The sequence below is a fragment of the Bombus flavifrons genome, chromosome 6, assembly GCF_040668555.2.
Source record: "Bombus flavifrons isolate JBK064 chromosome 6, iyBomFlav1_principal, whole genome shotgun sequence".
Classification (NCBI taxonomy): Eukaryota; Metazoa; Arthropoda; class Insecta; order Hymenoptera; family Apidae; genus Bombus; species Bombus flavifrons.
Window position 1 is genome coordinate 1,037,683 of NC_138447.1, and position 23,810 is coordinate 1,061,492.

At 36.4% G+C, this 23,810-nt stretch overlaps 1 protein-coding gene across 4 annotated transcripts in view; it reads right to left on the reverse strand.

The window, feature by feature from the left end:
• Window positions 1-3,351: 3,351 nt before the first annotated feature.
• LOC138180724 (lachesin) overlaps window positions 3,352-23,810 on the reverse strand; it is a 299,803-nt gene continuing 279,344 nt past the window's right edge. For 3 of the 4 annotated variants that reach the window (XM_069114824.1, XM_069114825.1, XM_069114823.1), the window contains 2 exons: window positions 13,985-14,083; window positions 3,352-9,607 (listed from right to left, as the gene is read on the reverse strand). In XM_069114824.1, coding sequence (XP_068970925.1) covers window positions 9,534-9,607; window positions 13,985-14,083 — 173 coding nt within the window. In that variant the 3' untranslated portion in view covers window positions 3,352-9,533. The remainder of the gene's footprint in view (window positions 9,608-13,984; window positions 14,084-23,810) is intronic. The other variant, XM_069114826.1, reaches the window with a different exon arrangement.

Sequence of the window (23,810 nt, forward strand, 5' to 3'; positions counted from 1 at the left end):
TATTTCAATGTCACGTGTCCTAATATGTCTGAATATTTGCTTTTCTTTTGAGTTCCATATCACCTCAGCCGGAGCTAATTGAAGCTTCATCCTTGATTCTGATTTAACGAATATAGAAATATTGGAACGACAGCTGGGACGAATACGATGCTTTTCAGTTGTACGGTTTTATACTCGAAAAAATCGAATAAATATGTTGTTTGAATAATGTTGATAGTATTCCTGGAGTGAAATATTTTCTATCTATAAAATTGTTTTCGATAATAACTTTGATGATATTAATTGTAATAGGATAAAGATTTATAGTATTCAGTTTCAAAAAATATCATTTCCTTTAACTAAACTTTTATTTGTGAGAAAAAGGTGTATAGCATGGAAATTCGAAGAGTTAAGGAATCCTAATGATTTCAAAGTATTAAGACCAGTACTTGGTGAAACTTCAGAAAAAAAACTTCGATATACTTCTTATAACCTTACTGGTGAACACAAGAAATTCTGTCAGAACCGAGACAGCCAAGCACGTCGAAACTTCGGGATCCCCTGGTTTATCGAGGCCTGACTCATAATCGCGGTGAGGTATCGGCGAGGTAACCCCGCGGGCCGAAGTCGAAAAGCCAGCGGCTGTCCGAGAAAAGTCAGACGGTTGTCAGTAAGCCGACTTTGGATCTGGTGTGAATTAATCCTCCGGTTAGTATGCGGGTGGTGAACCGGCTGTTACAACATCGCTGGCAATAACCCTGCGAAATATTGTGTAAAGGGCGATATACCTTCCGGCGGTGCCAACACCCGCTACTTGGCCAGACATGTGCTCGTTGCTTAACTTTCACGCACCTATCTCTAGCCATGGCAAACACACGCCACCCTCGCCGTTTAATCTGCCGATCTTAGATAGAGACTCGACTCGTCCGTGGATTTTCCCCGACGACACTTATCTCGATTCTCTGTTAGTCTACTCAGGACCGTGCACGTAGAGTTGTCGCCTGTCGTTGAATTTTATCGCTCACCGAGGTTGATTGGCTAGGTGTAAAAAACGAGAATGTAGAAAGATTCCCTTTTCGGAGAGAAGGGTTTTTAACAAAGTCGCGTCATCAACGCGATGGAATTTGTGATTCAGAACTCCCCTTAGGTCTCATAAATCCAACAAATTTTGTCCACTGTCATTCAACCTTGCGTCATAACGCAAAACGTCGGTTACGGCTATGGATGATTGCCTAAACCTTTCGTCAAGGTATTTTTGAGGAATCACTAACAGGATAAAAATATGTATCAAGAATGTATAAAATAAAATAGAGGAAATTGATAAAACCAATGTGCAGAATTAAAACAGCGTTAAGAATTTAACGTATGGCGGGATTAATACGAGTAGTATATAATTTGCAGAATGACGTCGTGCAAAATTAATACCGAAAATTAATTATACGAGTGCCTGTAAAGAGACTTTGTAGTACAATTTTCCCCAAGTCTCGATTATTCGGTGGGCCTCCATTTAACTTGTTTGTCTTCCAATCTATTAATTAGGTTAATGGAGATCTTGCTGTTTTGTATTTAGCGCTGTTAGTTCTTTTTATGAGAAAAATATTCTTCTTTTATCTTTGTTAATTAGTAAATTAATGAAATCAAAATATCATGGAATTGATTATAATACCCAATGTTATTACGTTAAAATATTAAAAATTTAATGAGTGTAATTTTCTTTAATATGCAATATTATGAAACAGGTTGTGAATCGAGATGTTATTTTATGATATTAAACTTTCTTCATGTAGGTATATTAAAATATTATTCGTTATATTTGGTAGAATTTTATAAAATCAAAACATAAATTTGTAATACGAATATTATACAGAGATTTCAAAACAAATCCTTAAGAACAATAACAGCTGTCCCACGGTACCTCAGCGGAGAGCTGTCCATAAATATCTAGGAATAAAATACGTAAAAACAAACAGATTCAATCATTTGCAGCAGCATATAGTAACGAACTAGGGATACATTCTAACGAATTAGCTAAACACCTGACACAAATTTTAAGAGCCAGACAATTGAAGAGAACGAAACCATACAAGTTACTGAAATGAAAAATAAGGAAATGCAGTGGAAACACGATTGAGTGTTATTCACACACACACACGATATTCATCAAATTTGCAGGTTGATTCAACAGAGCCAATTGTAAATGTAATATATGTACAACAACAAAAAATTATATATTACTTGAACATTCATTTCAGTTTCTGTTTGAATTCGGTGGGACATATTTCCAGCTTCCTTCTACATTTAACAAAAATTAAGTTTTTATTATTGAAATTGCATTTAAATAGTATTAAAATGTATGACATATCAGCAATACTATTTTTTGAAAATTATATCCTTAATTAATCAATATTGCACGATTCTAAACCTATTTGCGCGGTGACGTTATTGCGCTATCAAGATATGTACATCATTTCTACACATATTTAAGGAACATTACTATCACTACTGGAATAACGGAGCCAACAAAAATAAAATCCAGTTAATATCTCGTAAATTTAATGTACCATTTCGGTACATAATTGTAATTTACTTTTACAGATACAGTCATATTTGCGCGATGTTCTAACTTTCGCTGTTATCTAAAAGGGGCGAGCAAAACATTGTTTTCAACAGAATAAATTACATATTTGAAGTTTGAAGTTTCTTTCCGTTTTATGCAATTCTAATATTAAAAAATTTGTTAGGGATAATAATACAAATTATTAAAATTATTTTTACGTGCAAAATTATTCGTTGATATGTTCGTTATAATGGTATCGAACTGAATCTTCGAAATAAATGTAACATGAGAAATTTCCGTTTTAAGAGGATGAAATTGATGTCGATGTTGAATATTTCTCCATATTTGAAATTTTTTGTATCGCTACATCAGCGGCATGTCATGAAAGCGAAGCAACGATCGTAAGCACGGAGTAATTAAGGATTTATGTTCGCTGACGTGGCAAAGCAGTTAAATACAAATCAACGTAGGCACTGCTGCTGCAATATCACGAAATTAATTATTTCATTTTCTCAGCATCCGCTGCTTTCGCTGTCGGTGATGCTTCGAATGCAAATAGAATTTTCAAATGGAACCTAAAACATCAGCCAAACTTTCTCTATGCGATAAATAAAATTTTAGTCCCGATAATTACAGAAGTTGATTGTGTTCTTTCTGATCAAGATATTCTTACAAAACATCGAAGATTGAACATATAAAAAAAAGGGATTTGTAAAAGCTTTTCTCGAAGGTGTTTTGAAAATATCCAAGGGTTAAGTATAGTATTAATGATGAAAAAATAACACACGATTTTTTTCAGAGCAATTACTTCGCCCACATTTTATTACATATGTCGAGTGTATCCATAAGAACTTTTTTCATTTCTTTTCTCATGTAAATAACAACATTCAACTCAACGGCGCAAAGCATAATAATATTATAATAATATATCATGTAACATATAATATATATATATATAAATATATATATGTGTATATATATATAAATATATATATATGTGTGTGTATATATATATATATAAATATATATATATATATATATATATATATACATATGATATATCATTACTCAATAGTCCCTCTTAATTCGTATATTTATATTTATATATTTATATTCTGTGTTATGTATACATATATATCTTCGCGTTTAATTCGTTTTATGCATTCAAGTTTCGATAGTATCTTTTTGTCTCGAAATTCGAAAGAAGCACGTCTCGAGTATCAGGTCTGGAAAAATTGTACATGACTTTTATCCTTCCGCTTAAAAATTTATCCAGTCAACTAACTACACGTTTGACCTCTTAAATTGCGAAACAATCACAGTTTTTACGTTTTCTAGAAAATAATTATGTATAAATTGCTAATAGTTACGATTAAACAAATACAAATATTCATAATTGATTTTCTATAAAATATAATAAATAAATACAATCCACGTATTTTGGTAAAGTTATTTTTCGAGGAATAATAATACTAGGTCGTAAAATGCTTAACTAAACAACAATTGTTAGTAGGTACAATTTCTTTCAATTCTGCTAACCGTTTTAGAAACATATATATGGAGGAACTGACTAATTAATACATCTAGCATAATGAGTTCAAGCGAAAGGAGAGAATTTCGATGTACAAACTTCCGTTTCCGACGTTACCCTGACAAAATACCGTGTTGAGTTTTCGTTTAATTTTAGATTAACTTAGATTTAGAGCTTCTTATCGAGCTTCGAGCGAAAACGATGTGACCGACCACTTAAAATAACTTAACCGCTAAGACGACTGTTCTTCGCGTCGATTTCGTTACACGTTACATGCTAAGGTCAAAATATTCCCCTATGGTATTATTTCCTCCCTGACACACACGCTTGTTTACAACAGCCGTATAAAATCCGGCAAAATTGAACGACCGAACGGAAGCATCTTGCAAAGGATGCGATTCAAGAGTCTGGAATTGGATTGTTTCTCATCGAAGTATTTTCTTCAATCATGAAAATGCAAGGGACATGTATTTACATTCGAGTCGAAATCGTGTATTAATTTTTGGGCTGTAAGCTACTTTTAGTAGCTACGTTTCAGTATCGGATACTTTTTTAGTTACATGTTCAAAAATAAATTCAGCCTTGATGACATTTTTAAATTCTACTATCTACAGGTATATGTACGCTTCTATGTTGTTCCACTTAATAAAATAATTCCGTATAATGTCCTTTTCTATTTTTGTGAAGTCGCACGACATTTCCCTTTTCTTTACGACGCATTATGTTTTATTATATTTTTCGTAATTCTTTCCTTGGATTCACTTTCATCGATATGTGCATCGATGTGGAAGATAGGAACGCAAACTTCCGAAATTTTTAAGCAGTATTGAGTTCATTAACTTGAAGAATTTCTGAATTTGAAGTTCGTCAGTTCTCAAGTTCGAAAGTTACAGAGTTCAGAGTTTATGTAAATGCTGCAATGCAAGTTCCTCTTTCAGGATGTTTTTGGGACAATGGAAATGTAGATAAGCTTGATAAGATTGGTAAATGTCCTTTTTACGTTATTTAACTATTTTTCAAAAGTCTGTTATGAAAGTTACTTGTGAATTTGTAAACTGTATGTACACATAAAAGTTACGAGTGCATCTTTTTTCAAAATTCACAGCACAATTTGAAATATTAATTAGTTCCAAATACTTTGGTTGATTTATGATACGTTCATCGCCATGAAACTTTTAACTTTTTATTTTGATGAAACATCTTTTCTTTGAGAAACAATTGTAAAGGAGTAGCTTTTTACCCCACGTGAAATGACAATCGCAATATTTATTCGCGTTGATAGTCGATTATTGTTTTCTCTAGATAGATTCATAATTATACAATTATAATTATCGATATTTTGGAGATGCTTCCATATTTTATTTCTTGTTCAGTTATAGAAAACTACATATCACTTAGATTTTCACATTTAACAATGTACTTTAAGCGAAGAACAATCGAATTCAAGTCACTTGCATCATTTCGCTTGTACGAGGGCGACCATAACTCAATTCCTAACCGAACGCCTCGGTATATTTACTCTAAATTCAATGCAAACCAGAACAAAAAGTTGTCGCGATACAAGAAAATTCTCAACAGTTTTCCATGTTTCTCGAAGTAAACTCTCGAGGCACGAATAAAATGGTCACGAATTCAACAGCATCGCGAGGACTCTTCGTTTCGTTTCTCTCTTCCCGTGTCTATTTACTTATTTAGTCTATGTACTCGTATTTACAGGATCCGCCAGCATGACGAGTCGAACGTTATTATACTCAGGCCGATATTCGTATAATGTATAGTATGCGCCATCGTTCTCTGTATCTGTAGAAATTAGTTCAAGAGGAATATAGGGCGCGAAATCACGCTTCTTCTTTCTCGCCGCGAGCTGAACTGCGTTAACTATGAAGTGCTTGTTCAATATGTGAAATTACAATAAAAATCGAAACAGGATCAACGGAAGATAATTCGAATGAACTGAAACTTCGCGTTCCATTCGGATTCTTCGAAACAATTGAATTCGACAAGGAGAGGTAAGTTGTTTAAAAATAAAATGGTTGAAATGATAATCGGATAATTGATAATCGTCTATAAATATTATTATAAGAATAAAACTGCAATATCAGCACAGTTCAGTGTTTATTGCATATATTCTACTTGAATTCTATAATGTTTATTTCGCGTGATACTTTGGGTGGGATTTCGTAATCTGCAATTGGAATATCGGTAGCTTCCTCAATTTTTATCGACACACGGAGGCTCGTAATAACAATACAAACTATTCAAGAGATTACAACGCTCTGTTTCGATCAAAATATTCTTGCGAGAAAAGCAAACCTGCCGCAGTTCGATAGAGACCTCTAGAAAGAAAAAGTGAACTTCAACGCGTGCTATCTACATTTGTTTATTCGTTACAAAAGAAAAGTATTATTTATCTTCGGAACAATTTCTTCAAATTTTTCTCAAAAATATTTTCTCCCTTTCGCCCTGTTTTTTATATCAACAAAGATAATAATTTAGCTGTACTTTTAATTGCTGAAAAGTATTATATACAAAGAGTTTCGTCTATCAGCTCTACTATTGTATTGTATATTTTCCACGTGTGTACAATTTCTACACAGAAATTATGAAATTGTTTAGTTAGAAGAGAAGGTAGAAGCACGAATGTTCAAAATTGAGTTTCATTGTTTGCAAAGCAGCTCGATACATTGAGTTGATGACGAAATTTAAAGATCTGCCGATAGTAAGTCAGCATAATCCTTGAGCTACCCTTCTTTAATCCATCATGGGCTTTAACCCGTTCGCGTCGAGCTACGGGACTCTCAAACCTGTTGCTTTAAACAAGATGTACGCTGAATAATGGATATTCCTAAGTAGTTCGAAGTCCGCTTTAAACTAGCGCAGTCCCGCAGCGGTGTTGCGCGTTTACAGAGAAATTCCGAACCTCCTTAATTAACAGGTGAATAAATTAATCGCGTGATGAATTAACGGAAGGTTATGTCTGTATGATGCGACTTTGTCAATGTTGTTCTTGATTCGCAATATACGAGGATTTGTGAAAGATCGTTCGTTCGATGGAACTATCATAGAATCTTGTTTAATTTTTCAATCGATTTTCTGCTCTAATTTACGTTATATTGTAAATTAAGGTTATTTATTTATGTAATTAAATTCTTTAAAAGAAACTCAACAATACTATTAGGTTGTCTGGAAAGTGTGTTTCTTTCGCAAACGTGTTTTTTATAACGATGCACCTTCATACAAACGTGAAACCAAGTCTATGAAATGTCGCGGTGTTTATCTCAACAGAACAAAATGGGTCGTACATAATTCGACAAAATAATATAAAACAAAAACGTCGTGCGTCTATTATTTTCTCATAAAACGAAAGAAACTTTTCGGATAACCTAATATTAGGAATTCGTATTAAAGAAATTTTTGCAGCACTCCAGGTGTACATCGTGTATGTTTTTGATTATCTTTACGATTAGATAGAATTAAAAACTATTTGAATTTCAAAATATGTAATCTCTCTATGTAATTGAAACGGAATTTTCATTCCTATTCATAGTTATTATTTAGCTATTTTTTTTTCATTGAAATACCGATACATACCTATTTCTCGAAAGGGTCTTTTTCAGGGGCATTTTAATGCGTGCGGAATTACAGTTAATTTGCGTTTTCGGGTATTCGAGGTTGTAGCGCCCTTGATGGATTAAAATCGATTAAAAGGTTCCGCACGATACCTTTTATTTCACGTTATTAATTTCCATTGTAAAAATTGCTCCAGCAGGCAGCAACATTATTTTATATTTTATTTTCATTTCTTTTTTTGAACGTAAATCGTCAAAATTAACGTTCGTGATTACAATCAATGGTTAAAGCTGGTTTGAAATCGAAATTTTGTGAGTGGTATTTCTCGTCGTCGATAAACCTGCAAAATTATTCGTGAAAGGGTTTTGGTGTTTTTAGGATTCGATAAAAACGCTTTACGTCCTAATGCAAAACTAATGAAGCTCCGGCAGTAAGAATAAAATTTCTTTATGTCTAAACGTTTTCATCGTCACTTAATCGATACCTACACGTTATTTATATATACTCTGTTTTTCATTTTTTCCGTTTTAAGCGTTTCGATATTCCTTTCATCTCGATACTATACGTAGAATTTGAGCAGCTGTCTGGTCAACGTGGACACCTCAACGAAATTTAATCATGACGAAAAGATGCCTCGGTGCGTCGCTTTTCTCTTTTCTTTTCTTTTCCTTCATTTAATTAATTCCTTGGTAATCGCAGATCCCCGGTTTAATTTGTTCTAAAATTACATCGTCGAACCTGTGCGAGTGCAAAACCTTAGTTGTTTACTAATTGTGTTTATGAAAAATAAATTAAATGATAATCAACAAAATGTATTCAAAACTTAATAAAAAATACTCGATAAGAAGAATATGTGACCAGAATGTAACAAAAATATTATCGGTCAGTATTCTATCCTTGGAATTTAATGATATTTTCAATTAATAATATTCCGTCTTTAATATTCCTTTACCTTTGATGTTCGTTTGACGTTTGTACTCTCCATTTCTTTTTTTTTTTCTTTGTTTTTTCATGGAAGAACGTCCTCTATGCCGAATCTGACGTTTTAATCTCAACTATCCAGATGGGATCCGCGATTTGGTGTAAGGAACGGCTGTTAGAAAGAAAAGAGAAGAACTGAGGTAAGGGATGGTGGAGATGGAACACTTCGCAGGCAGAATAAAGAGGGGGAGAGAATCATTCAAAGAGGAAAAATAGAAAAACGAAATCGATGGCGGGGACAGTTTACGCTTACATCACTGGTCTTTATTCTTTTGTTATCAGTGCAGAAGGAAACATCGATTATGAAAATAATTTTGAAGTTGCTGATTCGGAAGATGAAATATTAACTTTAAGAAAATCAGTTTTGTTCTGGTATGGAATAAAAAAACAATCAGGCTCAAGTAAAGAAATTCTAAAATAGAATTCCGCGAGATTAGTTTTGAACCCGAACAGGTTGAAGACTTTCAGCGGAGCTCGAGATCGTTGGCGCGTTCTTCGTGGCGACATTTGGCGTTATACAATATGTTACACTGAAAGCGATAGTCGTTGCACTTTGTGATTTGCCCACCCTTCTTTACCTTTCATGTCTCGTGCATATCGATTAATCGATAGATATTCATTTCCTATTGCACGATTTCTCATCTCATTTGTCTTCTTGGACACTGCGCTACACTGACTTGGCACGCGTAATTATTATTCTTATTATTAATCTTTTTCCTCATTCGTGTTTTAATATGACACTAACTACTCAGTCATTCTTCCTTCTTTCTCATGTACGTGTATATATGTGTGCTGGTGTTGTCGTGTACCATCTGTGTCTTTCTGACAGTCGTATTGGTTTCTGACTTCTTATTCTTTTATATTTCGCAAATGAAATCCAGATGATCGACGTCCGACGCGTCTATTTCTATTTGCTTATCGAATGATCGACACCACGATCAGAGCGATCATCAGAAGCAGTCCAGTCGTTGTCATGTTGACGGCTGAGTCTGAAAATAGAATGTAGATATCGTTAGAAACTTCTACAGGAATAAATGGAAAGTAAAGTAAGATATTCAGTTTTAGAAATCTTTTACAATTCTTCTCGTTTAAGATAGAGATTATAAGATGTGACCAGATGAAAATTCGGTGTTTTCATTGCTTTCTGCTATATATTTAGTCCGATATGTTTCTAGATTTCTTACGGAGGTGAAAATAAAGGCTTTACAAATAATCAAGTATCATGCTATCTTTCCACGCAAATTTGACAATTATTAAAATACAAGCTTTCTGTTCTTTCTTTAGCTACCCATGGAAAGTAAGAAAGTGAAAAAAGAAAGAAATAAAAAAGAAGAAGGAAGCAACGCCTAGCTCACCGTTCTCGATGTATTAAAACGACCGAGGAAGAGATAGGAACCGCAGGAAATCGGGGAGGCGGGCGTGGATCGGGACCGTAAAAATCGCGTCAGTTGCCCCAAAAGGGTTGCTCGACAATCAAGAAATTCTCGTTGAAAATATCTGGCCGTTGTTCCGGCGGAAAGACGGGCTGCAAAGAATCATCTTTTCTGGCGAGACGAGACGCCAACGATGAAGGATGAGTACTGGCAAACGGACAGGAAAAAGTAGACGAGCCCAAGTGGACGAAGAGAGGCAAACAAGGGAGGGGAAGTTGGTTATTCTTCCGGTTGGCCTGGCCCATACTCTCAGCCATTACTCGCTTCGAGGGAGATGTATTCCTCTGGTCCCACTCATCTCTAATTACAAATCAGAAACAACTCGCTGGGCCCTCGCCCCAATCATCCCCCGACCGGGCTCTCTTCTGTTCATTTTCTGTTTGTTTCTCGGACTACTCGGCAGTCACCACGTTGACGTTTCTTCGTCTCTCCTATCTCCTTTTCCTTTCGGATCCCTCTTGGGACGGTTCCTCATTTCATCGGTTTTGCACCGGCGTTTTCTCTGCCATGCCTCGCCTCTCTGTTTTTCTTCGTCGACTTTTTACAACGTGGTTTTGCGGCTTTCGCCGCAGCGCGGCGGCCTCCTTCTTTTCCCGCGCCGCTAATCGAGCCACGCCTTTTTTTTTTAATGGTAATATGCGCGATTTTTAGTGGTGTATGCTTGTTGAAGAATTAGGGTCTTTGAGAATGCAAGTCTGATCGTTTCGAAAGTAACGGTTGAAAAAGCAGTTGATACGAACTGATTGAGACATGTTCGTACCAGTCGTTTGTGATTAATAAGCAATCTATTTTTTAATACTGTAAAGTTGTGTACCATTATTCAAACATCATTAGTCTAAAATTCCTGTTTTATTTGAACAGTCTATAATTAGAATATTATTGAAATGATAGCATTTTATGCGAATAAAAGTCAGTGGGATTTAAAAAATACTGAAAAAGATATTAAACTGTATTTATTCGTAAATAGACACGCACATGCTGAGTATTATATGCGGTAAATATAATCACATTGTTTTGTTACTGAAAGCTAATGCAGTCATGTCATTGTTCGTTCTATATATATTTTGAATACGGAGGACCCTGGCAATATATTATATCGAGAAATGTTAATATTCTGTTTAAAAAATGTTGAAATTATAAGCTGTATTTACTCGTGTCGGTTCAATTGAATTTACGACAGAACCACTATAATTTCGGCTAAAATGGTAAAAACAATGTTTTGAACACTAGCAAGCAGGAAAAGGCTGGAGCAACAATGAGCTCGACGACTACTGTCAATAAACGAAACGATGTTGATTTTGTACATTTCGTTCCAATCTAACGTATCCATTCTACATTTTCGTTTTGTCTGTTCGGTGTGTTTTTTTATGCCGCTAACCATTTCATTTGAAACACGAGTTTCCTGCGATCAGATAGATAATTCATGAGTAGCGTTTCCCGTACTTCTGGTCGTTTAAATTTGTTGTATTTTTACATTGGAATTTAAATGACGAACATTTTTGTTTAATTATTTAAAATATTTTTTCGATTTTATTATTAATTTTACAACGCGTGAATTAATAAGTTATCTATGACAATTACTCCACTGATTTTCAAATGCTTCTATATATCTCAACAGACTTGAGAAATATATTTATAGAAAAAATAATGTTTAAAAAATCTATTAACATCGCATTTCTTTTTAGATGCTCTTCAATTTTTCATACCAAGTACTCTTTTGTTTCCACTGAGATTTTCTTTTTTAACGCTTTTGCTACAACGTTATCCTCTTGATCATGAAAATAGCTGTGCACAGAATATCCTATCCGTAACTATTTTATTTCGTATACTCTAGGTACAAGAGTAAAATTTTATCGAAAAGTCTTGCTCCGTTTTTTAATCAAATTTATATATCTGCACAGCTATATACACATGCTAAGATAATGATACTTGTCTTCTTATCTTCGTCGTGGCGATGGTTATGTATGGTTTTCCCATTACGTAAGTTATTATATAGGTATATTATATTATTATAAGGTATAGGAGAAACGAAAAAGTAAACCGTTCATTCAAATTCGCGATAAGGAATCTATTAAAAGACTTGTTTAACGAAATCGAATGCATAACGAAATCTAATAAAGCGCTGAGAACCGGTTGGATGAAACCTTCGTCTTTAGAAACTAGCAAGGTATTATGGTTGGACGATTGCTGCGCGAGACAGTTCGGAACAGCTCGATATCGTTTGGCTCTGACTCGCAGTTCGAAAACGAATTTAACGTAAAGGTAGACTGGGAGAGAAGGGTGTCGCGTTCGACCTTCGATACAACGAGGTTCCCGAGCTACCAAGGAACTAGAAGTACTTATCAAGTTGTGGAAGCTTGTGCGACGCGGTTCCACAGCCGCGTTCCCGTCGTTCTCTACTCTCTTTCTTCTTTTTCCACTCTTTTCTTTCCTCTTTTTCGTCCTCTAGCTTTCCTCCAACGAAATTACCTACTTCCACGGGACTATCGAGATCGAGCCCGCGGAGAAAACGGATTTTCACACTTTCCCATTATGCAAATTCCTTTTAAAAAGAAACCACCGCTGCAGAGACCGGCTGTATCGATAGTGGAAGGGGAGGGCGACTTCTCTCTGTCCATTCTAACAGAGAGCAGGTTGGATCGAGATGGAAAGATAGCCTGGACCGAGGAATTGCAAGTACCGGTTCGGAAAGAAATATTTCAATAATGCCGCAGGCCTCGAGGAATTCTAGCTAGTGCTAAGCTTGACCCGCAGCCGATGTTCCAGCCTCTGTCATTTAAATGCCACTGTAGCGCCACGAAATGCCGGATAAACCGCAACTTCGCAAAAGAGCTGCGGAGGTTTTGTTTCCTTCAGCCTACTCATTTGCCACGTCGGCCACTATTCAAGTTAGATTTCAATAGGTTCGACTATGGCTGATATCAGGCTTCGATTTTAACATGAACCGGCTCCTCTCGTCTCGGCTCATCCGGCAAACTCGTCCGATATCGGTGTTCGAGGTTATTATTAATTTTTCTGACTTGGAAACGGAGACATCGAACGACTTTGTTCATTAATGAGCAGCCAAGGAAGAATTCTCCCGATCGGCGAGACACTGTTCGTCGTTCGTTCACTGATGCCATCGTCGTTCTTATTGTCGTTCGGGTATTCTTGGTTGTATCGAGAAAGTCGACGATTTCTTTCAATAATATTGGCAATGTCTGCTTGGGTAAATGTTGATTGGGCATTGAATACTTTTGAATGGAATGATTCTTTATCGTGGTGAGAAATTGCCAGTGGTCTGGACTAGCTTGCCACGTTGTAATTATCGTGCGAATGGAAATTTTCTTCGAACGCTTATAGTGGATGATACAGGATTACTCGTAGATATTTCTAATTCCTAGATAATTATAATTTTTTACGCTTATAAATAGGGCTTCTACATATTCTTTAAAAACCTTGATCAGAATTAAACTTTAAGGAGGTGAGTAACTCCCTCGTAAAAAATAAAACCACGTCAAGTTGTATGACACAAAATTTCATTCCCGTTTTGCTTTGTAAGAACTTAATCCAACAAGAACGATAACTTCAATAGGAACTTAATCCCGAGCGAATTCCCGACAAAAGCTTCGAGAAGCGATAACCCTTCAACACGAAATTCAGGTTTAACAGTTCCGACGATATTAATCGTATAAATCCCGGTCAATGAAAATACCATTTATATGCAAGTCCATTTCCTCGTTTAAACCAAATAATAAGAAATCATGTGCTATACGATGCGTTACAAATACGACGGCGTACATAGTCGAGAAAGTCAATGTCAAGCACTGCTATCGTCGATGCTTGAAGAAAAGAAACCAGGAAACAAGAAAGTGGAGAGAATGTTAGCCGTGTTTGTCAGGCTGTCTCGTTTTAAATTACTTCGCAATTGTTGCACGTAACAACAGAGCTTACCGCTGTCTGGGGTCCAATTGTAGTTTCTTTTCCTATCTAGGTCGCTCGATTTTTGCTCAGACTTGCCGATCTCGCTGAGGTTCGACTGGAATTTATTACCTGCAAGCAAAAACAACCGGCCGCTCTAAATGGGCTTGACATACAATGAAATTACACTGGGCTGTAACTACGTATCGTAGCCAGGAACCCGTTTTAAATGAAAATATAGCGGTCGCCAAATTAAATGCAAATATCAAAAGTTTTAACGTTAGCACCCGAACGAACCCTGGCCATTTCGTTCCGTTTCGTTTCGTTTCGTGTTTTATCCACTCCATGGCGTTTCATCGAACTTTCGTTGGAAATAATATTTGACGAAACAGAGATACAGAGGAAAGACGGAGGCAGTTGTTTATTGTATGCTCGAAATCGTTGAAAACGGAGTCGAAAATGGATGAAACGTGAAACGTTAAATTGTTATCCGTTGAAATCGGATTACGCGTGGGTATGTCGTGAACTGGAAAGTCTGGATACATTTTACATTTTCTTTTTTTTTTATCTGTATTATTTGTCATTTGTGTCGGCAGTGCAATTTCAAGTCCAAGAGTATTATCGAAAAATCGTTTCGAAACATTTCTTTTTAAGAAAGTGATTATAGCAAAAATATATTTTTGCCTATTCTTTAGGATTCTTGACTAAACATTTGTTTTTCTACATCTACATTTCGTATTTCACCTCCACGATTCGGTTACTTAAAAATGATTTTAATAGCAGACATTATTTAAATTACGAAAGTCGTAATATACGTAGTAAATGTAAAAATATAAAAATAGCCTGTTTTTAGAAATCCAAAGAAAGTTTCGCGATCGCGAAAAGTTGATAACGAGACATTCGCTCTTGTCAAGCATGGTTAAACATAATTCCCCGCAGTTGCGATCTAAATCCAGCCAGCATCCTGTCCTAGTGGAATGCATAGCGAGCGATTGCGAACAGTGACAAAGGATGACTCGAAACAATAGTTAACGCGAATAGAATAGAGAGAAAGCGCAGGAGACAGAGTTAGAACGCGGCGAGTTAAAGAATGGAAGGAAGTGGCCGGAGGTGCAAAGGGAACACGGACAAAGGGACTAGTACTTTCAAGTGGCCCCTCGTTGAAGATGTTTACGGGGCTGTTATGCGTAAAGTGGGTGGCAAACGCGGTAACTAGTATGCAAACTACGAGTAAACACAATTCCCTTATCCACTGCATCGTCCTGGAGCCGTTTCACGCTGGCGCGCTTGTCACGGGCCAGTCCACCGGATCAAATCAAGTAATGAAACTAGCACACGTTAACTACGTACCGAGAGGAACTAACAGAGAAAGATAGGGAGGGAGGGAGGGAGGGAGGGAGGGAGGGAGGGAGAGAGAGAGAGAGAGAGAGAGAGAAAGAGAAAGGCGGGAGTGATGGAATGACAGACAGAGAGAGAAGTCGCTCAGGGAACAACTTTTTCGTTGATATAATTCTCGTGGCCGCGTGCACCTCGCGACTAGGTGGAGTCAGCGACGACTAGAAATTTTGTAGTTACAACGCGGGTTCCATTTGCATACATCAACCAACGGACCGGGAGAACCGAATTTCCCGCAGGAAGGATCTCATTGACGGGCATCACGTGCTTGCTAGCCCCACTGACGTCAACAGAATCCGTTCACGGATCTCTGCATTTCTCGTTACCGATTTTGGTTTCGACTGGTTCCACCGGGTTCGCCTGCGTGGAAAAAACGTGTCCGTGCTTGATCACATTCTTCGTCTGACTCGCAATCTCGCGTTTAGGGTCGGAATTTTGGAACTGGTTTGATTAGTTTCAGCTCGGAACTTGATAGAATGCAGATTTGACGTGAATGTAAACGAAGCCTGCATTCCAATGTATTTTCTGTGGATTTTTTATCTTCATTGCGAGTAAATCTCATTTTTCCCAATTTCTTCCATTAAATAAAGCTTCTTTTTAAGCTACCACCTTTCACGTTTCGGAACCTAATTTTTTACGAGGTACATATCATCTTTACGACAATGAGGCGTGAAGTATAATAGACACATGTCCAAATTCTTCATCAACGTCGATTCTTCTTCTCTGCTTTCTTCCTTTCGGTAACAAACGTGTCAGATAATACGCTGACTAGTCGAGACTCTTCCGCAACGATTTCAAACATTCAAAAGCTAAAATTCTCGCATCGCGAAACCGTACCAACAATCGCAACTAACCATCCTGCGCTCCTTACCGCTTTCGATCCCTATACAAACGAGCTCTAGCCCTCGAGCTATCCTCGAACCATCTCCACCGAGCGAGTTCTTTGCCAAAAGAAGCTTGGACTCGAATGTGACGAGCCAGATCGCCGTCTCTGCTCGTCGTATTTCAATTCCATAGAAGCCGGAAGCATAGTGGCGAAATTTACGGCCCCGAGAATTGTCCTCGTTGAAACAATATCGATAAACCCTGTCAGCACCGAGAGAGAGAGAGAGAGAGGGGGGGGGGAAGAGAGAGAGAAGAGTCGCTACTTAAGCCTCCGGTATAGCCTGATCGAACCCGCCGCTTTGTCTTGGTGACCTGGTGATTAGATTTTGTAAGTTGGTCGGCTAAAGGAACGCGCGATGTCTGCACTGGTTGGCAAGTGGAGGAAAGCTTGCAGAGGAACAGGCTCTTGGCACAATACCCTATTTCGGACGAGATAATGGGCGATCATCCTGGTACACACGCGTGCGCTGTGAGTCACTTGTTCGCCGGCTGTGTGTATAATAGCGTCTACTCCCGATACAGAAGTACGAGAGTCGGATCTAACCGGTCGTATACACGTCGAGGGACAACAAGGTGAGACACACCGGCGTACCGAGGAATGGATAGGCCAGACAGACATATGCAAATCTCAACCAAACATTAGCGGCGACAGTATATCGTGTGGTGTATCGTATACATGGAACGCCCAAGGAGAATGCTTGTCGATGCTTCTTGGAATTACTTATTCGTAATTACTTTGAATATTTGCAATATTCGGTTTTGTAATTCGCATATTTTTGGTAGAAGAATTTTACTTAGTTTTACTTTCTTTATTAAAGTTAGACGAGTGAATATCCTGATCACGTTTTTTCACGTTTGAAGTTGTTCATATTCAGTTTTCGCGATCTCCCTCTTGCGCTTATATTTGACGATTCTACATTTTTTTACTCTTTCAGGCGATTATCTAGTTTGGATTAACTCTGTTACGTATACGGAATTTTTTCGCTCCAATGCTTTCGTTTAATTAAAAATTACTTCCTAGTCCCAAGGGATACTATTCCTTAGTATAAAATTATAACAAAAAATATTTAATTAAAATTTTGAAAATTGGGAAGTCTTTTTAACCAACAAAAGACACGATTAATGTTCTTGTTTATGACTTATGCCGTGAAAGGGTTCAAATCTTCAACTTTAATTTAGTAATTTCGTTGCCTATTTCTTTTAACAACTCAAAGTTCATAAAAGGTATTTCTGTTTACATAAATTTGTTATTTAAGCTACATCCACTGTTCAACGATGCAAAATGCAGCGCCGTGTGAAGTTTATCAATGAACGCGGAGAACGTTCTGGCTAGAATTTCAATAAGCTCTCTCATCGTACTGTGTTAAATTTCGGAACAGGAAACAATCTGTATAGCAGAGCCGAATGTGGAAAGTAAGGGGCAAGCGGCATTATAACTTGTTCTATATTCAAGGATTGTTAAGCAGTGTAAATGGCCTGTAAGGTGGGACGGAATCGTGTAATACGTCAACAATGAAAACGTGTTAAGGTGATTAACATTTCGTAGTTATTAGGAGAGACAAAAATCGCAGCAGACTGTCGAAACTTTATTGAACGTTCTAATAAGATTGTTGACAATTATATTTCGTTATTATAGTACCTAAATTTTATTATCGAACACGCGTTTCTAACACCCGATGGATTTAAATTTACACGACGCATTCTTTAACAATCTTATACAAATTTTATTGCTTTCCTTCTGTCAAGGTAGCTACTACAACGAAAGTGTAATCCACTAAGAATTGTATAATCGAAACATCTTTAATCGAAACAACTTGGAAGGCTAAGGGGAAATACAGTTTCCGAATTCTATTTGGGTTCTTTTATATTAAACTTCAAAAACCAAGAAAAATTCCTCCGACATTTCGATATTTACTCATATCCACAAACTATTATTTTGAATCAAACAGGAATTATCTTGTTAACGAAATTTTAAAGGTCCACTATCGACATTCCCTACACCGTTTGGAGCAATTAAACTTTCCATTCTTGCTTCGACTACAAACCACAAACCTGTGTTTGGTATAAACTTTCTCCTGTACGAAAAAGAATAACATACGGCTCATTTTCCCAGGAGCGTAACAACCTTCCAAACAAAATCCCCTTCGAGGTTCGAAGTCTTCTGACGAAACCTCGATTCGCAAGGCGATACGAAAGAAGAAATTTAAAAAGTCAACGGAGTGATTCGGAATTCAACGGAACGAGCGTTTCGGCCGTGCACATTTTGCAGGATCATTAGCGGACAGTTTTACACTTTCATTTCCATCCATTCTGCCTTGCAAAGCAGTGGTACGCGTGAAATTTGAAATGCAACGAATTTCCAAGACTGCAAATTAGAACGGCATAGCTGCTAATATTTATGGCGAGAGTGTGCGTTTGAACGCGTGCTCCTCGAGCAGAAGGAGCTAAGTGGGACATAAACATATCATTAGGCTCCAACAGAACCGCCACCTCCCTCGTACTCTGAGTATTAAGCTAGCATCGATGCGCATGTGATTGCGTACACATTGAGCCTATATAGGCAGCTGGCTAGTCGATGCTTAATACCCTATGATCGACAAATAGGGATATTTACCTGCAAACGTCTATTGTGTCAGGAAGAAGATAGATTCCCAATTGTTAGGTGTTTAGTTAAATCGACTGCTCGAAAATAACTGCAGGAAGTAAATAAAGAGAGCGAACAATTATTTTCACTTTCGATAACATTTAATATAAAGTTATTTCAAAAAAATGAGAAAGTAAAATTCGTATGGAAATTTGGGGATACAGTCGAGCATCTCGTAGGAAAAACACTTCGATTTAAATTGTCAAATTTAATTCATCAAGTGAGTAAATTTATATACGCGTACAGTTTCCCCAACTACTCGAGGAATTGTGTGAAACTCGAAATCATACGGAAGAATTTTCAAAGTATTTAGCTCTAATTCATACGTCGCATGTCTGGCGTGCACGATTCATATCGCGAATCGTTGTCGAATTTAGGCATGTCATGAAGCTCGTATTTCAACCGCTTCCACCTCTCCATTCAACGAATATTAAACCACTCTGCGAGTGCGTTCTACTCAATAACATGCAGTGCGTGTTGATAATCGGTAGATTTTGCGATTCAGTCGATTTCAATTGTAAAGCTTCTCGAATATAGAATACACCATAGGGGAATTGAAAAGCTCCGTGATATATGTTTTGTCTCCGCTGCTGTTTATTTGCTACCATTTCCGACATTTACATTTGCCTTTTATACCTACACGTCCTATCGCCTCGAAAAAATATTTCGTAACTCATAACTGTGAATTTTACCGAAAATTGTTGTCAATCGCGTTGAACATTTGAAGTTTGATATACTTTAACCACCACGAAATAAAGCTATAACTATTATATTAATTAGAATCTATAGTCGAGCGTTATTCGTAACATCTCCTGATCTACCACCTTTGTTTTGATTACTCATTTATATTTTCCAAATGAAAATTTTCACATTAACGGCAGATTATTTGTTCTTTTAATGTAGCTTCCCTGAAAGCTATATTAAAGTCATCGGCAGTGTTTACGGCGTTATACCCAAGATTAAATTCGTATAATAAAAGCACTCACTTTTTCGACTGTTCCATTTATCCATGTTTCACTTTAATACACAATGTGTCGTTTTATAGTAAAACGATTGACAAAAACTGTTTGTAGAGAGAGGGCTTAATGGTTAAGAAAAAAAAACGAGTCATGTTCTTTTATTTGCTATTTAATGTGGCGAAGATGATCGAAGTTTCGAACTTGGACCTTTTGACGTTTGCTTAGCGGCTGATTAAAATCGATCATCAACCGTTCGATGTCGGGGAATGTTTAGATTATTGGCGCTCAGTCCACCGCGAACGCAGATAACTGACACAGGTTCTCAAGAGAGGTTTCCACGTTTTATCGGCTACACGTTCATATTGTTTGTCAGCTTTCAGCTTGTGATATTACATTGAAACGAAGTAAGTAAAGGCATAAAGATGTAACAATTCGATCAATGGATTGTAATAATTTAAAAAATTCGCAAACGAGAGCAAACAGTGGCATTAATCGTGTTATTTTAAAATTTCAACCGCGAAAATTGTATTCACGTTATAACAATGCTACATATTCGCAAATGTTTAAATGATCAACCAAATGAAATTTTTTTTACATCAGTTCTGTAATGTTTGTATTTTCTACTAATTCTTGACATAGATGTAAATGAAAATTTTGCCACAAATTATCATTTTCTATGTAACCAGAGATTTCACATTTTAGTAGATACTTCTTCGCCTGAAAATAATATCGCCTATGTCGTTTGTATTTAAAATTTCGATATCCGTGAAACACAAATTCTATTACAAAATCGCGTATGTATACTATTAGGTATTTATATAATTCGTTAGAGATTATCTTTTTCAACAGATTTATTATTATAACCGCTATTCGAGCATAAAACGTCAGGGTAAATTTACTGGCGGAACATGAAATGTTGGTACACATTTGTGGATGTAAACATCGTAATGCCTGCAGGAGTAATTTCCACGTCGTATTTCGGACATGTAATTTTGCAACGTTCGCCATGATCGACTTCGTGGCAGAATTGACCCAGTTGAACTCGTCCCTCCAACCCCATTTAGCGAATATTAAGCCGATCTGTACGCATATACACGCACAATAGTATGTAGAACATGTTGACAGTGCGTACACGCGCGGTTAAGTCAATCTAGATATCTACCATTCTCGAAATCCAGGCAATCAAAGATAACAGAGAGCATCGATGGAATTAGGTTGTCAACGGGCCATGGTAGTTTCTGAACTAAAATTTCACGCTCCTTATCGATCGTGCATAATTTACGATACTTCAAGTCATTTAATTGATGGTCCTCAAGATTTCCCTCGTTTTTTGGTGCCTTGCCTATCTGTAAATATCTATCGAATATCAGTTGTACGATGCTACATGAAAAAAATATTTGGATTTAATACCAATTTTGTAGAAAAGATCAAGATAGGGCCAAGAGAACTATAATAATCGATATATTATTAATAATCGACTATAATAATTCCTTTTTATTTATCAAATACAATTTCCTCTATGTTAGTCCCAGTTCGCGTAACACGTGCTGGAATTAAAATCGGCTGATCAGCGGAATGTCGTCGCTTATTATGATTCGGCAGAAAGGCGCCAAGCGCCTCCGCAACGATCATTTCCTACCAGAGATTTAATCAGCTCGGTGTTGATGTCGTTGATGCATTCGAGGCATTTCAGCCACGTTCTCTCTTGGCTTGCCAGCAACCCCGTCGTATGTGCAAGCTTACGATAGGATAGCAGTCGCTTTATCTATATGCAAGCATGCGACTAAGCCAATCTCTCTATGTTCTCCCGCAGAATTACAGGCGAACAACGGTTCCCCAGGGAATTAAAGGACACCTTAGAGTGTATGTGGTTTGGAAGATGTCACGATACAGAAACCAAGGCAGACTACATCTGCCATTGTAACTCTACCCTGACGAATTAGCGTTTGATACATGTTTCCTGTCGCCCCGCCGTGTCGAACACCGTGTCAAATCACAATTTCGACAAACGGTAAACGAAGAATAGAACAGAAGACCTGATACTAGATCCCATTTATTTTCTATTTTTCTTTTTTATTTAGCGCCCACAATGAAAAATTACGATGGAAAATGTGGCTTTGTCAAAAACAAATGCGTCCAACAGGTTAGCATTTTTTATTACTATTTCAATTAGAAATATGATTCGCTTTTAATTAAAACAATATTATTCTCTTTAATGTTGTTTTAAAGGGCTACAATATCAACGTGAACTATAAGCGTAGATTTATGTAATTGAAACAAAACAATATAGCTCTCGCTAAAGAACCAAAACTCATTAGAGAAAAGAAAGAAAAAAGAAGCAAAAATGAATACTCTAACTTTTCTAAATAGATAAATGTTCGTATCACAAATAACGTTAAAGAAGACGGTTTAGAACAATAGGAAACTTACAAGAATTTCTACTTTAATCTCTAAAGCGTAAATTTCTGTTCGGAACACTTTCAGTTTCGTGTAATATTAGGTGTAAATGTTACATTTCTTATTTAGGCGAAAGAAGCAATCAGCGAGTTTGTATAACTGCTTTCAAGCGAAATAGGGAAACTGTAGATAATTAAGTTTCCATTTGTTGAATTATTCGGGTAACAATCGCCACGCTAACAAACAGTTATGGGTCTGTAATTAATGCGGCGGTACATAATTTCGTTATTATCCAACGATCTGTTGGTTAATACGTGTCGAATGTAATAGATGAAACGTATGATGATCAATTGGTTATCCGATTTCTATCCAACAATAATTGTTAATTGTTCCCTTATTTTTTGTGTTGATCATAACGAGAAGCAATTCGTTATAAATCTTTCCGAGGAACGGAATTCATAATCCGATTTGTTCGATGATAAATTTATGGTTCTTAGTCAAATAGAAGAAATGAAAACAAAAATTCTAAAGCATTATGATTTTGATGTATTGTAAGTAATTCATTTATTTGTGTTGTTAAACTTCAATTCAATTTAGCGATTTCGATAATTCGTTATCCGCCTGATTAAAACAGAGAATTACCCTTTTTGAATAGAAATTGAAAGATTATTTACTTAGCCTTTAGTATCTATATTTTGTTTAATCAAGAATATGTGGGTTTAATGATTTAACATAACAAGTTCGACATAGTAATGTTAAAAATATGTTATTTATCTCTTATTTTAGTTAGTGAACGTGGCAAAAAATTCTTACGAAAAAAGATATTTTGTACGGAAATGTGAAAAAATTGCGTCCTAGGTTAAAAGAAAAATAAGAAAATAGAAAATCAATAATTATAGGTAATAGAAAACGAGAAAGGTAAAGTATGTATGTAGTAAGAAAAAAGCTAGAAAAGAAATGGAAAAGGTGACCGTGTAAGACTATGTATACGGTAAAATGATAGAATAAAAAATCGAAAAGTAAAAAGATGTTGGGATTAAAATGGAAAAGGAAGGAAATGAAAGAAGAAAGAGGAAAACGAAATGAAAGTTAAAGGGTAAATAAGAAATTACTCTTTACTCATCTGAAAATGCTTCGTATGATTTTGCGATTTTCACGATACGAAGAAAAAAGATAATAAACGCGAAAAAATGCACAAAGTATTTTATACGGGATGAAGTTGAAATTATCGTTGAAGTTACAAAAAAAAAAAAGATTAAAGAAATGGCAAAACTATAACAAATCTAGAAGACAGAAAGATTTTAAATGTATTGTAATAAAACTTGATAGAATTACGTTACTATGACATTTATGCATTAAATATATCAATCACTTTATGTTTAAGGCCACGATTAATGTAAATTTGGTGTCGTTTGTTACTTCACGCACAAGTTGTACGAGTTGCACGAGTAAATGCCCGTGGCTTTACCTTTGTAAACCAGCATTCGTTTAAGTTTTCAAACGCAGAATCTTTTACCTAGATTTCAGGTGCTTTTTCTTTCCTCTCATCCCATTTACGAAACTAACCGATAGTTCCTAC